The sequence below is a fragment of the Scyliorhinus canicula genome, chromosome 9 (assembly GCF_902713615.1).
Source record: "Scyliorhinus canicula chromosome 9, sScyCan1.1, whole genome shotgun sequence".
NCBI classification, from domain to species: Eukaryota; Metazoa; Chordata; class Chondrichthyes; order Carcharhiniformes; family Scyliorhinidae; genus Scyliorhinus; species Scyliorhinus canicula.
In genome coordinates this window covers 91,833,387-91,856,239 of record NC_052154.1, presented here as the reverse complement: position 1 = coordinate 91,856,239, position 22,853 = coordinate 91,833,387, and the positions used below count along the sequence as shown (strand labels likewise).

General features: G+C 44.5%; 1 protein-coding gene across 2 annotated transcripts in view; it reads left to right on the top strand.

The window, feature by feature from the left end:
* The first annotated feature begins 10,710 nt into the window (after positions 1–10,710).
* LOC119970986 (tyrosine-protein phosphatase non-receptor type substrate 1-like) overlaps positions 10,711–22,853 on the top strand; it is a 48,425-nt gene continuing 36,282 nt past the window's right edge. For both annotated transcript variants that reach the window (XM_038806104.1, XM_038806103.1), the window contains exons 1-2: positions 10,711–10,837; positions 11,024–11,344. In XM_038806104.1, coding sequence (XP_038662032.1) covers positions 10,783–10,837; positions 11,024–11,344 — 376 coding nt within the window. In that variant the 5' untranslated portion in view covers positions 10,711–10,782. The remainder of the gene's footprint in view (positions 10,838–11,023; positions 11,345–22,853) is intronic.

Here is a 22,853-nt window from a genome sequence, read left to right as displayed (position 1 = left end):
AACCAACAATCCGCTGTCGAGTGCTCAGCAGCCCATAATTCACGCATACCCACTATCACAGTTTCCGAAGTCAGATCGGCCATCTTGAAAGTGAACTCGCAGAAGGCGACGGGCCTGGACGGGATCTCTGGTTGTGCACTCAGAGCCTGCGCAGACCAGCTGACAGAGGTATTCGCAAACATCTTTAACCTGTCCCTACTCCACTCCGAGGTCCCCACCTGCTTCAAGAAGACCACCATCATACCGGTACCAAAGAAGAACCAGGCAACATGCATCAATGACTACCGCCCGGTGGCCCTGATGTCAGTTGTAATGAAGTGCTTCAACAGGTTGACCATGAAGCGCATCGCCTCCATACTCCCAGAACGCCTTGACCCACTTCAATTCGCATACCGTCGCATCCGGTCCACATCAGACGCTATTTCCCTGGCCCTACACTCATTCCTAGAGCATCTTGAAAACAAGGACTCCTACATCAGACTCCTATTTATTGACTACAGCTCCGCCCTTCAACACCATAATCCCAGCCAAGCTCATTTCAAAGCTCCAAAACCTAAGACTTGGCTCTCCACTCTGCAATTGGATCCTCGATTTTCTGACCAACAGACCACAATCCATAAGAATGAACACCAACACCTCCTCCACAATAGTCCGCAATACCGGTGCCCCGCAAGGCTGCATACTTAGACCCCTACTCTACTCCCTGTACACACATGACTGCGTGGCAAAACTTGGTTCCAATTCCATCTACAGGTTTGCTGACTATACGACCATAGTGGGCCGGATCTCGAATAACGACGAGTCAGAATACAGGAGGGAGATAGAGAACCTGGTGGAGTGGTGCAATGGCAACAATCTCTCCCTCAATGCCAGCAAAACTAAAGAGCTGGTCATTGACTTCAGGAAGCAAATTACTGTACACACCCCTGTCAGCATCAACGGGGCCGAGGTGGAGATGGTTTGCAGTTTCAAATTCCTTGGGGTGCACATCACCAAAAATCTGTCCTGGTCAACTCACATCGATGCTATCACCAACAAAGCGCAACAGCGCCTATATTTCCTCAAAAACTAAGGAAGTTTGGCATGTCCACATTAACCCTTACCAACTCTTATAGATGCACCATCGAAAGCATCCTATTGGGCTGCATCACAGCCTGGTATGGCAACTGCTTGGCCCAGGACCGCAAGGAACTTCAGAGAGTCGTGAATCTGGCGCAGTCCATCACACGAACCTGTCTCCCATCCATGGATTCCATCTTCACCTCGCGCTGCCTGGGGAAAACGGGCAGCATAATCAAGGATCCCTCCCACCTGGCTTACTCACTTTTCCAACTTCTTCCATCGGGCAGGAGATACAGAAGTTTGAGAACACGCACGAACAGACTCAAAAACAGCTTCTTCCCCACCGTCACCAGACTCCTAAATGACCCCCTTATGGACTGACCTCATAAACACTACACCCTTTATGCTTCATCCGATGCCAATGCTTATTTAGTTACATTGTATATCTTGTATTGCCCTATTATGTATTTTCTTATATTTTCTTGAATTTTGTTTAATTCCCTTTTCTTCCCATGCACGGAATGGTCTGTTGAGCTGCTTGCAGAAAAATACTTTTCACTGTACCTCGGTACACGTGACAATAAACAAATCCAATCCAATCCAATTCCAAAACCTGCAACTCACCACCGCTTCATCTTCACCTCCCTCTTCACCCACCAGCCCCTTGTCGCCCGCCACCCCCACCCCCACCCCCACCCCACTCACCCCGCTCCAATCGTGCCCATCCTCTTCTCCACAGATTCATTCAGCTGTTCAGGAATATAAATCAGGGTTAGCAGGCATGATACAAGATACATAAAGCTTTGAAAACTCGCTGTGATCAGCTAAAAGGTTTCAATGCGTTTCATTCACTTATCCTTGAAATTAAATACGCTATTTTTAGAGCACAGATATTTAGTTAATTGATTTATAATTCTTTGGTTTTAGTATTTATTCTTTCTTTAATATTTGTTCAGTATGCTGAATTATTGATGTCGAAAGTATAATTTTGCACATAAATGGATATTGTTGCAAAGTGATTTGAATAGATAAATCCCCGGGACATGACAAAATGTAACCCAGGACGTTGTGGGAGACTAGGGAGGAAATTACCGGCCCTCGAGCTGAAATACTTGCATCATCGACAGCGACCGAAGGGGTGCCTGAAGATTGGAGGGTAACAAATGTTGTGCCCTTGTTTAAGAAGGGCTGTAGGGATAAGCCTGGGAACTACAGAGAGGTTAGCTTTACTTCTGTAGCGGGTGAATTTTTATTAGGTATTCTGAGGGGAAGGATCTACAGTAATATAGACAGGCAACAACTAATTAGGGAAAGTCAGCATGGCTCTGTAAGGGGAAAGTCATGTCTGACCAATTTAATTGAGTTGTTTGACGGAGAAACCAAGAAGATAGATGAGGGCAGTGCAGTCAACGTTGTCTCCATGGACTTTAGCAAGACCTTTGGCAAGGTACTGCATGGTAGTTTGTTGCAAAAGGTTAAATCTCACAGAATCCAGGTTGAGGTCCTAATTGGATACAAAATTTGCTTGGCGACCGAAGCCAAAGTGTGGTTGTGGAGGGTTGTTTTTCAAACTGTAGGCCAGTGACCAGCGGCGTGCCTCAGGGATCGGTACTGGGTCCACTGTTATTTGTTATATATATTAATTCATTGCATGAGAATGTAGGAGGCATGGTTAGTAAGTTTGCAGATGACTCCAAATTTGTGGCATAGTGGATAGTGAAGACAGTAAGATTGCAACAGGACCTTGAACATTTGAGCAATTGGGCCGATGAATGGCAGATGGAGTTTAATGTGGATAAATGTGTGGTGATGCCTTTTGGTAGATCACTTCAGGGCAGGACCTACGCAGTTATTGGTAGGGAGTTGGGGGAAGTTACAGAACAATGTGATCTAGGGGTACAGTTGTAGTCACAGGAGGACAGTGTGGCGAAGAAAGCATTCAACATGCTAGGTGTTATTGGTCAGAATATTGAATAGAGGAGTGAGGACGTCTTGTTGGAGTTGTACAAGACGTTAATCAGACCACAGCTGGAATATTGTGTTCCGTTCTGCTCACCCTATTCTACGAAATATATTGTTAAACTAGAAAGTGTGCAGAAGAGATTTACGAGGATGCTATCAGTACTTAATGGTCTGAGCTTAAAGTAGAGCCTGGATAGGCTGGCACTTTTTTTCCTGGAGCGTAGGGGTGATCTTATAGAGGTTCATAGAATAATGAGGGGCATAGATGAGGTAGATAGTCAACATCTGTTCCAAAGGTAGAGGAAACTAGAGCTAGAAGGCATAGGTTTAAGTTGAGATGGGAGTAATACAAAAAAGACCAGAGGGGTGGTGAGCATCTGGAATGAGCTGCCAGAGGCAGTAGTAGAGGTCGGTACATATTTTTTTTTTAAAAAACAGTCAGACAGTAACATGAGCAGGGTGTGCACAGAGGGATATGGGCCAATTGCGGGCAAGTAGGACTAGCTTAGTGATAGAAACTGGGTGGCATGGAGAAGCTGGGCCAACGTGTCTTTTTCCGTGCTGTAAACATCTATGACTCTGTGGCTCGAATTCCAGTGACTGATTTGACACGATTTCTGAAATCAAATATTTTATTCTAACGGAGTGCAAGTAACTTTCTTTCATAAATTTAGAGTACCCAATTATTGTTCTTTTTACAATTTGAGGGCAATTTGCGTGACCAATCCACCTGGCTTGCCCATCTTTGTGGTGTGGGTGCGATACCCACGCAGACACAGGGCGAATGTGCAAACATCACATTGCAGCGGGGATCGAGTCAGGGTCCTCAGCACTGCCGACAGCAGTGCTAACCATTACGTCACTGTGCCGTCCACAATCAACATTTACTGAGCACTACTTAGTCGAATGGTGATCTGACAACTGGGTTCATAGAATTTCATGGAATTTACAGTGCAGAAGGAGGCCATTCGGCCCATCGAGTCTGCACCAGCTCTTGGAAAGAGCACCCGACCCAAGGTCAACACCTCCACCCCATCCCCATAACCCAGCAACCCCACCCAAGACTAATGGCAATTTTGGACACAAAGGGCAATTTATCATGGCCAATCCACCGAACCTGCACATTCTTTGACTGTGGAAGGAAACTGGAGCACCCGGAGCAAACCCACGCACACGCAGGGAGGATGTGCAGACTCCACACAGACAGTGACCCAAGCCGGAATCGAACCTGGGACCAAGGAGCTGTGAAGCAATTGTGCTACCCACTATGCTACCGTGCTGCCCTCTGCTGGTCTTGGTGTTAACCACTGCGCAGAAGCATATCACAGGATAGAAAAAATAGGTCAAACTTTCAATGCAACTATAAATTAAAGGAGGGTTTCAAAAATAGCAATCATATAAAACCACGCATTCAAACAGAAGGAAATAGTTTGAATCGATAGAACTTCAGAAGGTTATAATTTGGACTCCTGAAATGATCACCGAGTTATTTTAAAGGGTCACTGTGGGAAATATCGTCCATATAGGATTTGACACATTATGTGTCATTATTTCCACATCAATGCTCTTAAATTTATAATGATAATGTTGGTGAGTCTTCTCTGCTAATTCAACATGTGTACACTTGTGATGGCCGGCACTGCTAATTATGAAGTAATGCAATTACCAATGTCCTCTATTTCCACATTTACAATTACATTATTGATGGTATCAATTTCTGGACAAAGCTCATTAGTCCAATTCACAGCCTGCTTCCTAATATAATGCACAACTGTGCTTTTGGTTGCAGATTTTCTCTTTGTGCCTTTAATGTTTCTTGGCAGGAGACGGTGAAATAGCCGTACCCTCACTGGACTCGTAATCCAGTTACAAGATAATGATTTGGGGATCTGAGTTAATTAAGCTAATGAAAACATGGAATTTAAATGTAATTGATAAGTCTGGAATTGGAAGTGACTCTCTAGTGCAGAGACCTTCAGATAATTGTTGTACAAACCAAATGATTTCATAATATTCGTTCCGAAATTAAGTCTGCCAGATTGCCTGGTCTGGCCTCCATGAGAAGAAATGTGACATGCGACATCATTGACACTTACCTGTTCTCTGAAATTGTTACTCACGCCAAGGGTAATTGGAGAATGGTCCACGAATATTGGCCTCACTCGTGGCGGCTACATCCCATGAAAGCAGCAAGTACAAAATCATATTTCCCGGGATGTTTGTGAATGTATGCATGCTTTCTGTTCCAGTCCAACATTGTCAGTTCTTTTATTAACCACACATTAATTTAAGGATAGGTAGTTTTGTTGCCATTTGGATAAAACAATAAACCCTGCATCACATGGATTTATTTTTCACGAGTCACTGATCTTATATCCTGACCCCTTTTATTTTCTACCCCCCCCCCCCCCCACACACACACACACACATGCACACAATTTACTGTGGACAGTCTCTGCAGTATTCCACAGAAGTCGTCCTTCCCTCCATCTGTGCTCCTTCCCGCTGTTGTCATAAAATTTCAAACTCGACGTCAAACTCGCCAATTCTCTCCTTGTCATAGAATCATATAATTTACAGTGCAGAAGGAGGCCATTCAGCCCATCGAGTCTGCACCGGCTCTTGGAAAGAGCACCCTACCCAAGGTCAACAACTCCACCCTGTCCCCATAACCCAGTAACACACCCAACACTAAGGGTCATTTTGGACACTAAGGGCAATTTATCATGGCCAATCCACCTAACCTGCACATCTTTGGACTGTGGGAGGAAACCGGAGCACCCGGAGGAAACCCACGCACACACGGGGAGGATGTGCAGACTCCGCACAGACAGTGACCCAAGCCGGGAATCGAACCTGGGACCCTGGAGCTGTGAAGCGATTGTGCTCTCCACAATGCTACCGTGCTGCAGTCATGGTGTAATCGTCTTTTTAGACTTTGAACCGAATCTTGATCGTTGCTAATTCCCAAATATAATTTGGCACACCCTTTTGTTTAAACGACACGTTTATGCAGAAAGATTTTGAGGGCAGATCAGCCTGGTTGTAAAATGGGAGGGTCGGAAGAGAAAACGATCGTTACTGGAGATAGAGGGCGAGCAAAGCCATCAGTCGTTCAGATGGCAGGGATGAATCTGACGTTCCAGTGTTTGCGCAGAACGGAGGATAGAATGGCAGCATGATCAGATGGTTAATGGTCGGTTAAAACGCGTGGGAAATGCACAGAACCGGGAGAAATTGAGGCACTAAACAGCGGTTTTGAGATACAAAGATAATGCCGGTATGATCAGTGTAAAGTGTGTTGTGATGCGACAGATAGTGGTGAGCAGTAGGCAGGGAACATAGGAAGAAGAAAGACAATCTACTTCCATAGTAGCTTTTCTATCCTTCCCATGTTTATCTTATGTGTTGGCTGTATGCAGGGAAACAGACTGCGGCTGAAATAGAATCTGCTACGTTACATAAGGACGAAGGGTGGCGTGATATCAAATCACTATTGGTCGCCAATCAATGCAATGATGACAGGAACCTGTAGGGACCGGGGCTGAGACTCGTAACAGGCACGTGCCAGGACCAGCAATGTCGCTGCTCCTTCTGGATGTGGTGATTGCTCGAGCACAGGTAATGTGTTACGCGCCGTCATGATAAAAAAAACACAATTGCCCAAACTCCCCTTTTACCAAAACCCCACCGCACCCCGCCTTCCTAATTGATATCTCTTCATCCCTCCGCCAGCAACCCACCAATTACGCAAACCCCTCCAGACCCCTTAATCCTCCTTGAAGAAATCAATGGTCGATTTCCACCTCCAGGTGAACCATTCCTCAGACTCCACCAAAGCGAACTTGACCTTCTTGTACCGCAAGAATTCTACCACGTAACTCAGCCATACCCACACGTTCGGCGGCTCCAAGTTCCGCCAACACCACAAAATCCGTTTCCAGAGGCAAAGACCTCGCTCCCCACCTGGACTACCGTTTCTCCGGAGACACTGAATTTCGCCACGTCTGAGCTAGGGGCCACCCCCACACCCAATCCTTCGGAAACAACATCTGGGAACCGCTGCCAAACCCCATCTGTTTTGGACTCGCCCAAAACATGTGGATGTTTTAAATCCCCCCCAGCCCCCTGCATCGCAAATCGCGCACACATATCTTCCACCTTCACGAAGTGCTGACTCATCCTCGCCACCATCTTGTGGGCCCTATGCACCCCCTTAAACTGGATGAGGCTCAACCTCAGACACAAGGAGGATGCATTCACCTCCGCAAAGCTTCTACCTACGTCCTGGTCCGCACCTATCCTTGTAACCTCTCCTCCCAGTTGCACTTAATCATTTCCACAATGGTGCCTTCCTCTCCATCGGCGCGTAACACATTACCTGCGCTCGAGCAATCACTACATCCAGTAGATATGCGAAACCCTCCCCTAAATTAACCTCCGACTGCAACTTGTCCTGCAACACCAGACTTGGAAGCCCCATGAAGGACGGCATCCCTCTGTTCACAAAATCTCTCACCTGCAGGTACCAAATTCCATACTCTTGTGGCAACTTGCACAATTCCCCAACTCCTCCAGTCCTGAAAAAGTGCCCCCCATGGAGATGTCGCTAAAGTTCTCCACCAAGGCTGCTGCCGAAACCTCTCACCCAACCCCTCTGGCACAAACCTATGATTGTCACATATCGGCGTCCACAGCAACATGTCCTCCAGTGTAAAATGCTGTCTGGACTGGCTCCTCACCTGCAAAGTCGAAACCATTCCTGGGCTCATAGCATTAACCGTGAACACCTCTCGATTCCCCAGGTTCAATTTGTACCCCGATAGCCGGCCGAATTACATCAGAATCCCCATAATCCCTTCAATGCTACCCACCGGGTCCAAAGTGCATAACAAAAGAATCATCCACATGTAGCGAAACTCTATGCGCACCCCCCCCCCCCCCCCCCCCCACTCGCTCAATCCCCTTCCAGCTCCTCAACACCCTAGGCACCATAGCCAATGGCTTCATCACCAAGGTTAAAATCAATGGGGAGAGCAGGCAGCCCTGCCTCATCACACGATGTAACTGACGCACTGTGCAACAGCCGAACCCACTCCACAAAACCTTGACCAGCCCAACATCTCAAACAAATACGCTCATTAACCTGATCAAAGACCTTATTCGCGTCCACAGCCACTCCAACCGCAAACCCTGCCAGTCCGAGGGTATCCTAACTACATTAAGCAGCCTGCGCACATTCGCAAACAACTACCTACACATCACAAATCCCGCCTGGTCCTCCCTCATCACCCCGGCACAGAGTCCTCCGTTCAGGATGCCAGCACCTTCGCCAACAAATGGACATCAACACTAAGCAGCAATATCTGGCGGTATGCCCCCACGCTGCTCCACGTCCTTAACGTTTTTCAAGGTACAGAATATGGAAGCCTGCGTCAATATGGAGGGGGGAGCTCCCCACTATCCGCCCCCTCATTCTATATCCTAGCTGCAGCTCCAGCTATGCAGCCAGCTCCGTATAATAATCGTTTATTGTGACAAGTAGGCTTCAATGAAGGTAGTGTGAAAAGCCTCTAGTCGGCACATTCCGGCACTTGTTCGGGGATGCCGGAGCGGGAATTGAACCCCCGCCGCTGGAATTGTTCTGCATTAGACGCCAGCTGTTTAACCCACTGTGCTAAACCAGTCATAGAACACAGAACAGTACAGCACAGAACCGGCCCTCGATGTTGTGCCGAGCAATGATCACCCTACTCAAACCCACGTAACCACCCTATACCCGTAACCCAACAACCATCGCCACACTACCCTCACCCTACAAATCACCCTCACTGCTGCCTGCTTCCTCAGATGCTGGGTCAATATCCCGCTCATCTGTTCTCCTCACTCACACACTGCCCATTTGGCCCTCCGCAGCTGCTCCACCACTTTCCTCATGGACAATAACCCAAACTCCATCTGGATCCCCTGCCTCTCCTTCAACAAGCCCGTCTCTCAAGTATGTCATTTTCAAATGAAAATAAAAAATGAAAATGATTGCTTAACCTGGACGGAAAATTTGACAAGAAAAAAACAACCGATAAATCGAGCGCGGCTGGACAAACTCTAACAAGCGGAAACTAAAATAATTTGATGTGAAACTAACAGGAAGGTAATTATTATTTCATAAGGTATACGTGGTTGTTCACACGCATACAATGCAAATCACACAGAAACATTCACCTAACCACAGATAAATTACATGGTAAAACATCCGAACAGGGCAACGTTGTAACACATAAATATGCATATATAACACAAACCGAAAAGAAACAGAGTTATACACAGACATACACAAATAAAGGACACCGTGCAACGCAATGAACATCCGTAAACAAATCATACATATTAGGCGTGCAAAAGGCATATAATGTCATCTACGCAAACATAAAAAGAAAAAAAAATCACGTCACAAAGATAGCCGTATAAAGCCGCAGAAGACCTTTGGCTTTTTGCCCCAGGAACAGCTGCTGCGGCGTGCCAGGCAAAATGCAGGAAACACAGGGATGTAAAGGTGAACACAACCGATCCATGTATAATATAAAAACAACACCAAGAAACCGACAGCAGCACCAGCCAATTACAAACAACGATATAATTATACAATCACTTGCAACGGAAAATCAACAACAACAGCGTGGCGCCATTCACATTAGATAGTCGTCCGCAAGATCGCCTATCGGAATATCAGAATCACCAGCAGCATATGGAACTGTCCCCAGAGTGCAAACAAGTTTGCATCCGGACTTCAGTGCAGATATATGGTCATCGACAGCATTAAACAATATGTTGGATCAATTACACAGATGATCACCAACAAGGAAAACTATCAGATCTGCCTGGTCACCAACAGGAACATACCATTTACCGGAGTTCATACTAGGCAGCAGAAGGAATACCCGCTCACCAGCAAAGTCCATTCATCAGCAGTTCTCAAAACCATAATCATGACAAAACTCTCAATAATTGTATCGAGTTACCATCACTCAGTCAGCGGCAGAAAAATCGGAAAACCTAATTAACAGCTGAATTATCCATCAAGGATAATTTTCCCAATCATCGCAAACAATATGCGGCTTTAAAAAAAATCAACCAGTCCCGGACTGGACATGAATTACAATTAATTTCCCAAAGTGGAGACTGGCATGTGTTGGGATGAGAGTACGTTCTCCCACTGCTATTATTCCGGTTGGTATCCGGAACGCCTATCAATTTCAAAATAGGAGGCCAGCTGAATGTCAGTGCTTTGCAGCGACTTTGAAACCGAATAACCTTTTGGTGAATAAAATAGATGTTGCCCCATTGTGCAGTTGCGTTTCCATTGCGTACGCGTGACGGAGCTATACAGGAAAGTGAGTGAATTGGGGCAGACCGTTATCAGCTCACCTACCAGAACGTGTGAATACAAAGTTGTTATTTTTGACAGGAATACAGCAGTTGCATCAATTTGGATTTTTTTCACCTGATGCAACAATGGTCCACATTCGAATGAACAACAAAGAGATGTGGGTGGTTTTAAATTCCACAGTGTGTTCTCACCTCTGACGTAAAATAAAATGAAACCGGTACTTTGAAGCTATAGGTTGAGCTATCTTACGCCGTGCCAGATTGCAAAATGCTCAATGCAAGATAACCTGCAAACACCTATATGGCTGCGCACTAAAGTCTTTCCCAACGTCTTACTTTGCGAGTGATACAGTTTATTGGACTTGCCTCAGAATGTCTGTGCTTAATGTGCAGTGGTGCTTCTCAGTCCTGGGCATTGTTTACGGAGGTGTGCATACAATGACCGGTGTAATAAATGAAAAATGTGATCAAGAATGGCTTTAGAAGGCATTCCGAGTGTTGATACTGCACTTTGCAATTCAATTTCGTTTTTATTTCTTCCTTATTATATCGATTATTTTAAATCTGCTAATCATGATCTCTGCATCTAATCCGTATTTCTTTTTCCCGACAGCGACAGGGGGGACATCTCTATCAGTTCGCCAGATCCCCACCCTTGAATCTCCAGTGAAAGGTGCAAACGTCTCCATGTATTGCTCAATCCCGCTTTTCGACCACAACACATTAGTGGATGTATATTGGCGAAGAGACAGCAAGGAAGGGACTTTACAATTGTCATCCGACAAACGAAATATAATGATACCTTTCAGGCAAGGATCTGCGGAGCTCCATCTCCTTAATGTGAGTTTCCAGGACTCCGGTGTCTATTATTGTAGCGTCAGAGTCTTCAGCAAGAAAGTTTCCAGTGAAAATGGAACCGAGTTAATTGTACAAGGTTGGTGCCATTGAGCCGTCATTGTGCGAGAAACTATTTAACAAAAGGAGGCATGTTTATCAGATCAGACTTGTTGTTGCTTTCCCCTTATTTTCCGTTAATCCTCTCTCTACCGCAGATTTATACCGTTGACCAGACGGGCCATAATTCAGAAAGCGTGACATTTGCCAATCATTATTCTTAAAACCACAATCATTTATTTAAAATTGACCTGGCGGCATGTGTCACTGTGGTTAGCACTGCAGCCTACTGTGGGCCCGGGTTCAAATCCCGGCTCCTGGGTCACTATCCGTGTGGACTTTGCACATTCTCCCCGTGACTGCGTGGATTTCATCCCCCACAACCCAAAGATGTGCACGGTAGGTTAATTGGTCATGCTAAATTACCCCTTCACTGAAAAAATAATAATTGGGTACTCTAAATTTATTTTTTGAAACTATTTTAAAAATTGATGATTTTAAATAATATGGCAATCGTTGAGATAGCGGGATCTACTGAATATTCGTACTTCATGTCAATATGTTTTGAAGAGGATATCTCCAATTGCTAACAAAAATATAAAGTGCTGGCATCCTCATCGGGGCTAATAGCATCTGTGAAGCGAGAATGGATTAACGTTTCGATTTTATCTCTACAGATGCTGTTAGATCTGCAGAGGTGTTCTGCATTTTCTGATGTGTGAATTTCAGGTCCCAACATCCGCATTAATTTGCTTCTTTCTCCAATAGCATTATTTGGTACAAGTGTTAGTGCCGTGCCTTCACCCACGAACGTGTTGCGACATGCTGATATATCAGTGATAAGGGAATGGTGATCTTTGTTCAAGATAGGATTTACTCGGGCCTGGAGAGAATGTCCCGGTACTTGTGTTCGGATGTTGTCATCTACCTTAAAGTTCTGTTCTCACAAACCTGAAGATGCTCTAGGAAAATCATATAATCCCTCCAAAATCGAACCTGGAGCTGTGAGGCAGCAGTGCGACCCATTGTGCTACCGTGCCGCCCGAGCCGTCCATTGCATCACCAAGATGCCTACACTGCAGACACGGTGTCGACAAACCAAAGGGAATGAGTGCTTAAAGTAGTCCATCACCTCCATTCAGTGTTTTTCCCTTTAATGATTATTTATGCAGCAATGCACATCCAGGCAATGGTGAGTATTGTATCAGAGGCATGGTACGTAGGAGGCGGACAGACTTTGCACAGTGTGCATCTCAACTATTTAATGAAGGATATGCAATATCTGACCTTTTCTGGTGGATTTCGCACCTATTTGATTGATTGGTTCGCATGATTACAAATAGAACATGTTGAATGAACCGAATTTAATCTCGATCAAAACAACAATCTCAAACGAAAATAAGACATTCTCAAGTGAGTTTTATTCAGAGATATCTCATCACCAAAGAGTTGGAGGACCACAGTTGACGCCCCCTTCCATATCTCCCTTGTCAACTGAGCGCGCCCTCCCTCCCCCCACACACACCCCAGGAGATCTGAGGTAGAGGGTGATGTAACCAGCAGCCCCACACAACATTGAGGTACATCGGTTCACGAACAAAGAACAAATAACAAAGAAAAGTACAGCACAGGAACAGGCCCATCGGCCCTGCAAGCCCTCGCCGACCATGCTGCCCGACCAAACTACAATCTTCCACACTTCCTGGGACCGTATCCCTCTATTCCCATCCTACTCATTTATTTATCAAGATGCCACTTAAATGTCACTATCGTCCCTGCTTCCACCACCTCCTCCGGCAGCGTGTTCCAGGCACCCACTACACTCTGTGTAAAACACTTGCCTCGTACATATACTCTAAACCTTACCCCTCGCACCTTAAACATATGCCCCCTAGTAATTGACCCCTCTACCCTGGGGAAAAGCCTCTTACGATTCACTCTGTCTATGTCCCTCATAATTTTGTAGACCTCTATCAGGTAGCCCCTCAAACTCCGTCGTTCCAGTGAGAACAAACCGAGTTTATTTAACCGCTCCTCATAGCTAATGCCCTCCATACCAGGCAACATCCTGGTAAATCTCTTCTGTACACTCTCTAAATCCTCCACATACTTCTGGTCATGTGGCGACCAGAATTGAACACTATACTCCAAGTGTGGTCTAACTGAGTTTCTATACAGCTGCAACATGACTTGCCAATTCTTATTCTCAATGCCCTGGCCAATGAAGGCAAGCATGCTGTATGCCTTCTTGATTACCTTCTCCACCTGTGTTGCCCCTTTCAGTGACCTGTGGACCTGAACAACTAGATCTCTCTGACTTTCAATGCTCTTTAGAGTTCTACCATACACTGTATATTGCCTACCTGCATTCGACCTTCCAAAATGAATTAACTCACATTTCTCCGGTTTAAACTCCATCTGCCATCTCTCTGCCCAAGTCTACAAATGAACCAAATCCTGCTGTGTCCTCTGACAGTCCTCATCGCTATCCGCAATTCCACCAACCTTTGTGTCGTCTGCAAACTTACTAATCAGACCAGTTACATTTTCCTCCAAATCATTTATATATACTACGAACAGCAAAGGTCCAAGCACTCATCCCTGTGGAACACCACCAGTCACAGCCCTCCAATTAGAAAAGCACCCTTCCATTGCCACTCTCCACCTTCTTTGACCTAGCCAGTTCTGTATCCACCTTGGCAGCTCACCCCTGATCCCGTGTGACTTCACCTTTTGTACCAGTCTACCATGAGGGACCTTGTCAAATGCCTTACTGAAGTCCACATAAACAAAATCCACTGCCCTACCTGCATCAATCATCTTTGTGACCTCTTCGAAAAACTCTATCAAGTTAATGAGACACGACCTCCCCTTCACAAAACTATGTTGCCTCTCACTAATACGTCCATTTGCTTCCAAATGGGAGTAGATTCTGTCTCGAAGAATACTCTCCACGAATTTCCCTACCACTAACGTAAGACTCACCGGCCTGTAGATCCCTGGATAATCCTTGCTACACTTCTTAAACAAAGGAACAACATTGGTTACTCTCAAGTCCTCCGGGACATCACCGGAAGACAGTGAGGATCCAAAAAAAATTGTCAAGGCCTCAGCAATTTCCTCTCCAGCCTCCTTCAGTATTCTGGGGTAGATCCCATCAGGCCCCGGGGACTTACCTACCTTAATATCTTTCACGACGCCCAACACTTCGTCTTTTTGGATCTCAATGTGACCCAGGCTATCTACACACCCTTCTCCAGACTCAACATCCACCAACTCCTCTGGCTCTACACATAGATTCCCTTGCCTATCCTTCAGTGGGCCAACCCTTTCACTGGCTATCCTCTTACTTTTTATGATCTCCAAGACGTCCACGTTATGGAGTGAAGGGACTATATGTATCTAACTTTTGGTAGACTGCACGCAGTTTTCAGTTTCTTAAAACATATTTTGCTGCTGTTCCGTTTGCACTGCAACGCTGAGCTCCTCATCTACTCGACCCTAGTGTGGAGAGAGTCCAGGCAGGAGGAGGAGCTCTTGTGAACCTGGGCCTTACCTCGATCGCCAGAAACAGGTCCAGCCAGTCGAGCATCGAGGGGGTTATCCTACTCGACTGTCCGCTCCTCTACCCCGGCGACATTAATTTTCCGGTACCAGTAACCATGGAGAGGTAGCACACGGTGTCTACCAGCACCCATGTGTTCTTCCCTGCCTGGGCTCTCTTTTCACAATTTTCCTTAGAGTTTGAAGTTTCATTTGTGATTTAAATTCGTAACAGGCAGTATTCTTTTAAGCGGCTAACTTTAATTTGGCCCTCAGTTTATTTGATTTAGCCGAATTGGTTATTTGATTTATTCAAAAATAGAAGTCACTGAAGGGTCCAACTCTACCATATCCCCGACTCTAATATATATGCAATATTAATAATCCAAGGATACACTATGTTAGCAACTGATAGAAATACATGCAAACATTAAATGCCGACCAAAGGGACCCTGGGGTGGGGTGAGGGGGGGTGCAGGTGAGTGTGTTGGGGTGGTGATGTAAACGCCGGCGTCGTTACAAGATACGCATTGAATGAGAGTATACTTAAAATAATGGACATGATTGCTGATAGAAGATTTTGTCTGCGGTGATAAAAGTAAGTTCATCCATTGAGACATTTGCTTCAATCTTCAATTACATATTCACCACTGCAATAGTTTTACGGCAGTCAGCGATCACAGTTTGATTCGCTGATTATATCACACTCGAATGATGCATTCATGCATTGACTGTTCTGCATGAAATAAAGCAGATTCAATTTGCGTTTACCTTAATTTGCAACTGTAGGATTTACTTAGAGTGATAACGATGATTTCCATGCTTAAATTTCGGTATGCATAATTTACCATCATTGCATGGCGAAAATGTCAGGAATAACGCACCTATGCCTCAAGGCCACAATGCCCGTTGCGCAAACTCAGTCATCGCACTGGTGAAGCCGAAGTTTAATCCATAATCTGACGCCAGAGGCAAGACCCTTGTTCAAATCAGTGATAAACTGGATGAATGGCTGTTTGCTGACACGTGGTTAATCTGAATAGATTAAGTTAACATCAATCTTTAACTAGCTTCTGCAGGTCACGCGGGAGATAATGATTCGGTCAGTCGGTGAAATCAGCATGCAGAAGGACTTCCAAGGAGAACCGGAAGGGATGATTTTCAGGCATTTGGAAAACCTCACCAATAATGCACGTTCTGAATTGAGAAGTAAAACATCCCTTACCACGTAGTAAGTGCATTTTGCTGTAATGGCACTCAGCGAGCTCCAGCATGTGAAATTGAGGATTAACGACAGACAATACAATGACGGTTAGGTATTGACATTAAAATATCATAGATAGCACGGTAGCATTGTGGATAGCACAATCGCTTCACAGCTCCAGGGACCCAGGTTCGATTCCCGGCTTGGGTCACTGTCTGTGCGGAGTCTGCACATCCTCCCCGTGTCTGCGTGGGTTTCCTCCGGGTGCTCCGGTTTCCTCCCACAGTCCAAAGATGTGCAGGTTAGGTGGATTGGCCATGATAAATTGCCGTTCGTGTCCAAAATTGCCCTTAGTGTTGGGTGAGGTTACTGGGTTATGGGAATAGGGTGGAGGTATTAACCTTGGGTAGGGTGCTCTTGCCAGGAGCCGGTGCAGACTCGATGAGCTGAATGGCCTCCTTCTGCACTGTAAATTCTATGTAAATCTATGTAAATCTCAAAGGGAACTTAACAATTGGACGTTAAATCGTCGCACTGCACCTGTTGGAAATATAGTTTACAATTAGTCAAGTGATTTAATTTTCTTTTAACATCATTGAATGAAGACAGCACATACTGGCTATCCCCCGTTGCCCTTCAGAAGGTGGTGGTGAGCTGCCTTCTTGAACCGCTGTAATAACAGATGCATAGGTACATCCACATTCTGCTGGGGAGGCAGTTCCAGGAATTTTACCCAGCACCAGTGAAAGAACAAGCATGATGCTGAGTGGTTTAGGACAAAGAACAAAGAAAATTACAGCACAGGAACAGGCCCTTCGTCCCTCCCAGCCTGTGCCGATCCAGATCCTTTATCTAAACCTGTTGCCTATTTTCCAAGGTCTACTTCTCTCTATTCCCCACCCGTTCATATATCTGTCCAGATGCATCTTAAATGATGCTACTGTACCCGCCTCTACCACCTCCGCTGGTAAAGCATTCCAGGCACCCACCACCCTCTACGTAAAAAACTTTCCACGCACATCTCTGGGGCAGCAGGGTAGCATGGTGGTTAGCATAAATGCTACACAGCTCCAGGGTCCCAGGTTCGATTCCATGCTGGATCACTGTCTGTGTGGAGTCTGCACGTCCTCCCCCTGTGTGCGTGGGTTTCCTCCAGGTGCTCCGGTTTCCTCCCACAGTCCAAAGATGTGCGGGTTAGGTGGATTGGCCATGCTAAATTGCCCGTAGTGTCCTAATAAAAGTAAGGTTAAGGGGGGGGTTGTTGGGTTACGGGTATAGGGTGGATATGTGGGTTTGAGTAGGCTGATCATGACTCGGCACAACATTGAGGGCCGAAGGGCCTGTTCAGTGCTGTACTGTTCTGTGTTCTATGTTCTATCTCCCTTAAACGTTTCCCCTCTCACCTTGAAATCACGACCCCTTGTAATTGACACCTCCTCACTTGGAAAAAGCTTGTTGCTATCCACTCTGTCCATACCTCTCATAATTTTGTAGACCTCAATCAGGTCTCCCCTCTACCACCGTCTTTCCAATGAAAACAATCCTAATCTTCTCAACCTTTCTTCATAACTAGCATCCTCCATACCAGGCAACATCCTGGTGAACCTCCTCTGCACCCTCTCTAAAGCATCCACATCCTTCTGGTAATGTTGCGACCAGAACTGCATGCAGTATTCCAAATGTAGCCTAACCAAAGTCCGATACAACTGTAACATGACCTACCGACTCTTGTACTCAATACCCCGTCCGATGAAGGCAAGCATGCTGTATGCCTTCTTGACCACTCTATCAAACTGCGTTGCCACCTTCAGAGTACAATGGACCTGAACTCCCAGATCTCTCTGTACATCAATTTTCCCCAGGATTCTTCAATTGGCCATATAGTCTGCTCTTGAGTTAGATCTTCCAAAATGCATCACTTTGCATTTGCCTGGATTGAACTCCATCTGCCATTTCTCTGCCCAACTCTCCAATCCATCTATCTTTGTCAGGGAACCTCCAAGTTGTGGTGTTCACAGGTATCTGCTGCGCTTGTCCTTGTCAGTGGTCGTGGGCTATCACACTGCTGCCTCAGGAATATCAGCAAGCTACTGCAATACATCTTGTAGATAATGCACACCGCTCTCACTGTTCATCAGTGGTGGAGTATTGAATGTTCGTGGAAGGGATAGAAATCAAGTGAGCTGCTTTGTCATGGATGGTGTCGAGCTTCGTGGGTGTTGTTGGAGCTGCACTCATCCAGGCAGGTGGAGAGTATTCCAATACACACCAAACCTGTGCCTTGTAGATTAGGCACAGGTTTCGGGGATCAGGAGGTGAGTTACTTCCTGTCGAATTTCTAGAATGTGACCTGCTCCGGTAGCCACTGTGAATGGCTGACCAATGGCAACTCGCAGGGTATTACTTATGATGGATTAAGTAATGGCAATGCAATTGAATATCTAGGGCACGTGGTGAGACCCTCTCTTGTAGGAGATGATTATTACCTGACTCTTTGTATCAAGAATATTTTATAATCCTTATTAGTGTCACACGTAGGCTTACATTAACACTGCAATTTAGTTACTGTGACAATCCTCTCGTCGCTACGCTACAGTACCTGTCCAGGCACACAGAGGAAGAATTTCCAATTTATGGAAATGAATGTCCAATTTACCGAATAGCACGTCTTCCGGGACTTGTAGGAAGAAACCGTAGCACCCGAAGGAAACCCAAGGGAACACTAGTGTGGTGCGAATGAAATTTGACACTTATCAACCTAAGCCTGGATATTGTCCAGGTCTTGCTGCATTTGGATATGGACTCGTTCATTATCTGAGGAGTCGCAAACGATAAAACGATGGACTTTTGCATCAAGATGGAGAAACTCAATAAAGGAAACTACGATTATGTGAGGTGTGAGTAGGCTTTGCTCGATATGGGGGAACATGGCTTAACCTTAACGGGATGACAGTGGATAGACAATGGCAAACATTGAAGGAGTGCATTGGGGAACAGCAACCGTTGTTTATTCCTGTCTGGCTCAAATGTAAAACGGGAAAGCTGGGAAATCCAAGGCTTACGAGGCAAATTATAGATAGTATTCGACCAAAGGAAGAAACATACAAATTGGCTAAGAAGAACACAGGTATGAGTATTAGGAGCAGTTTAGAATTCAGCAAAGAAGGACCAAGGGATTGATTAAGATGAGAAGAACAAATTGGAAGAGTAAGCACGTGCAGTGCATACAAAATGACTATAAGTTTCTATAGGTACTTGAATAAAAAACAAATTAGTGAAGACCCTTACAACCATACACAGAGGCATGTATTATAGGGGACCAAGAAATGGTTGAGCAACATTATAAATTGTGTGGCTCCGTCGTCACAAATGAGGACACAAATCAGATAACCAAAATGTTGGGGAACCAGGGATTAGTGAGAGCGAGGAACTGAAGGAGATCCATATTAGTAGAGCAATGGTGTTGGAGAAATTGACGGAATTGGAAGCTGATGAATCCCCAGGGACTTATAATCTGCATGACATAATACTTATGGAGTGGATACATAAGTATTGGATGCATTGGTGGTCACCTCCTTGGATTTTCTAGACTCCAGAACATTTCCTGCAGATTGGAAAGTAGCTAATGCGACACCACTATTTCAAAATGGGGGTGGGGGGGAGAAAACAGGTGAAAATAGACCAGTAGCCTTGACGTCGGTAGTTTGGAAAATTCTAGATTCCATTTTCAAAGAATCTATAGCAAATGTGCAACGAGACCTGGATATTCTCGTACACCAGTGAGTGAAGGTAAGCATGCACGTACAGCCGCTGTCAAGGAAGACAAATGATATTGTGACGGATTTAGGTTATTCCGAATCTGTTAATACTTTATTAATTTCCTATGCTCTAGGTTAACCCACCAAGAGAGAAATCTGTTTCTCTACTCAGACTCAAAATAGATCTCACAAAGGGAGAATGCTTTTCCGGGTCTCAGACAGCTAAACAGGATCTTAGTTACTTGTTATGGAAAAAGTTCAGATACGTCACTCATAACCTAATCGTTACCTCTGTCGTCGTGGGACCTAGTGATTTAAGACTTCCTCAATGAGTGTCTAGGATTTGAAACTTTGAGAGTAAGTCTACACGATATAATTTTAATCAAAGTAATTTTATTGTAAAATACTCCCAATAGATACATACAGAATTCCAGAGTTAATAATATAAATTTATTAACAGTCGTTAATTATCTGTTAATAATATAAAACCCGTTAACAGTCCTTTGCTCTCTGTTCACACATTAGCTTCTCTTAAGAGAATGTGATATCTAAAACATGGAAAATCCTCAAGTATCTCTTATCAATTTCTAATACATTTCTCCGAAGTTTAACAGAACCATACTTACAAAACCATGATGTCTTTGTTTGACGAGGCAAACTTGAAGAACAGAGCTTTGACCCATACTCCTGCAGGAGAGTGCGAAGGTACCTCTCTGCCAAAGTGCCCCTCTTTTTATACATAACATCTTCTAATCGGTCAAGGACTGCTTCTGTTATCTTATCATTCATTGTTGGTTAATTGCCTATAGCCAAATGGCTAATTTGATGTATTATCATCAAGATATGTTTTAATGATCTTAGTGTCTGCGAGAATGTCAGGTGTCTTAAGATATATTAGCAAAGAGGGACTCCTATAGAGATCTGTCTCTTTTCAATGTTGCCATGTTTCTTAGATATATAGATTGTGAAACAGTCAAGAGTTATATAGTTAAGGAAGGATTTGTGTATTATTTATCTGAAGAATTTGCTGTCCTCGTGGTTTGAATAATTATAAGTGCAGGGGAGTGGTCCCAAAGAATTTATGCTGTGTGAAAGAAGGTCTTTCCTATCCTGTATTTGTTTGCATTAATAATCCTTTGAAACGAGCTCGGTGTTTCTCCCAGCAGGTGGTAAACTCTACATGACCTTTAGCTGAAGTGATTTTATTCCACATAGAATAAAAATGCAGATTGTATTAATTTCTGTTGCCTTATTTCAAACCAAATTTTGCGGCAAACGTGATATGCATTGCATCCCCCTCTTGATAAACCTAAATTCTTATTAATCACTGAGTTGCTCTTACTCAAATCTGTCCTTTCATTTGCACAATTATTGACTTCTTCCTTCCCTACCTAAGGAAAAGCTTTAGTCGGAAGGAACATTATAATGTGCATTTGCTTGGCAGACTATCTTGTAACTCATTCCCAGTCACATTCTTTAAGGGAAGATGATCGCTTCCAAGGACATCCCCACATTCATTGAGGATTCCATGGATCCGATCCTTCAAACGTTGTTGGTCTAAAAGGGGTAGTGTTTCCATTTTCTGTAGGAATGATGGTAACATTGGCTTCCCTGCCCATTGCAGAAATTTTACTTCTATAGTTCTAATCAATGTATGTTTTTGTTCTGTCTCTCGCTGCAATAGCGGCGGCGAGGGCATTTTGCATGAGGCCTAACCCTTGTTGAAGAGCTGTTTTTAAAGTTCCTAATGGTTTTCTTTTTTCAGGATTTAGTTCAGTCTCAATTTCTTTTTAGGTTTGGTCAATTTCTTTTTACATCAAGTTCATCAGATAATTACAAATTATTTCAAACTTCTCTCGATCATTAAAGTTTACTCTACTTGATTTGAGTCATTTTTCTTGTTTCTTATGGGAAGGAAGCTCAGGAGTCTTGCACCTGTAAGTCACAGGAGTGTACCACAAACTCCCTGGGATTCTTTATCTTTTTGTTGACGTAGAGAAGTGGAATCAATTTTGTACTTTTTTTCATCATAAATGTGTTCCCTTTTTGGATTGTCTGTGGGAGGTGTTGATGAGATTGACTTCAATCATGAGATGGAATACAATGTTGAAAAATGTGAGGTTATCCATTTTGGTGGGAATAACAGCAAACGGAATTATTATTTAAATGATAAAATATTAAAGCATGCTGCTGTGCAGAGAGACTTGGGTGTCCTAGTGCATAAATCGCAAAAATTTGGATTATAGGTGCAACAGGTGATTAAGAAAGCAAATGGAATTTTGTCCTTCATTGCTAGAGAGATGGAGTTTAAGACGAGGGCGGTTATGCTGCAATTGTATAAGGTGTTAGTGAGGCCACACCTGGAGTATTGCGTTCAGTTTTGGTCTCGTTACTTGAGAAAGGACGTACTGGCACCGGAGGGTGTGCAGAGGAGATTCACGAGGTTAATCCCAGATCTGAAGGTGTTGGATTACAAGGAGAGGTTGAGTAGACTGGGACTGTACATGTTGGAATTTAGAAGGATGAAGGGGGATCGCATAGAAACATATAAAATTATGAAGGGAATAGATATGATAGATGCAGGCAGGTTGTTTCCACTGGCGGGTGAAAGCAGAACCTCCAAATAAGGGGAAGTAGATTTAGGACTGAGTTTAGGAGGAACTTCTTCACCCAAAGGGTTGTGAATCTACGGAATTCCTTGCACAGTGAAGCAGTGGAGGCTCCTTCATTGAATGTTTTTAAGATAAAGATAAATAGTTGTTTGAAGAATAAAGGGATTGAGGGTTCTGGTGTTCGGGCCGGAAAGTGGAGCTGAGTCCACACAAGATCAGCCATGATCTCATTCAATGGCAGAGCAGGCTCGAGCGGCCATATGGCCTACTCCTGTTCTTAGTTCTTATGTTCTTATGTTGTTCATTCTCATGTATTCACATCCACAATCTAGTTTTCTAGTTGCTTTTATACTTTCCTTATTCTCTGATGTGAGCTTGTCGGAAAGTGTTAACTCGCCAAATCACAGGTATTCCAATGTCGAATAATTGGGA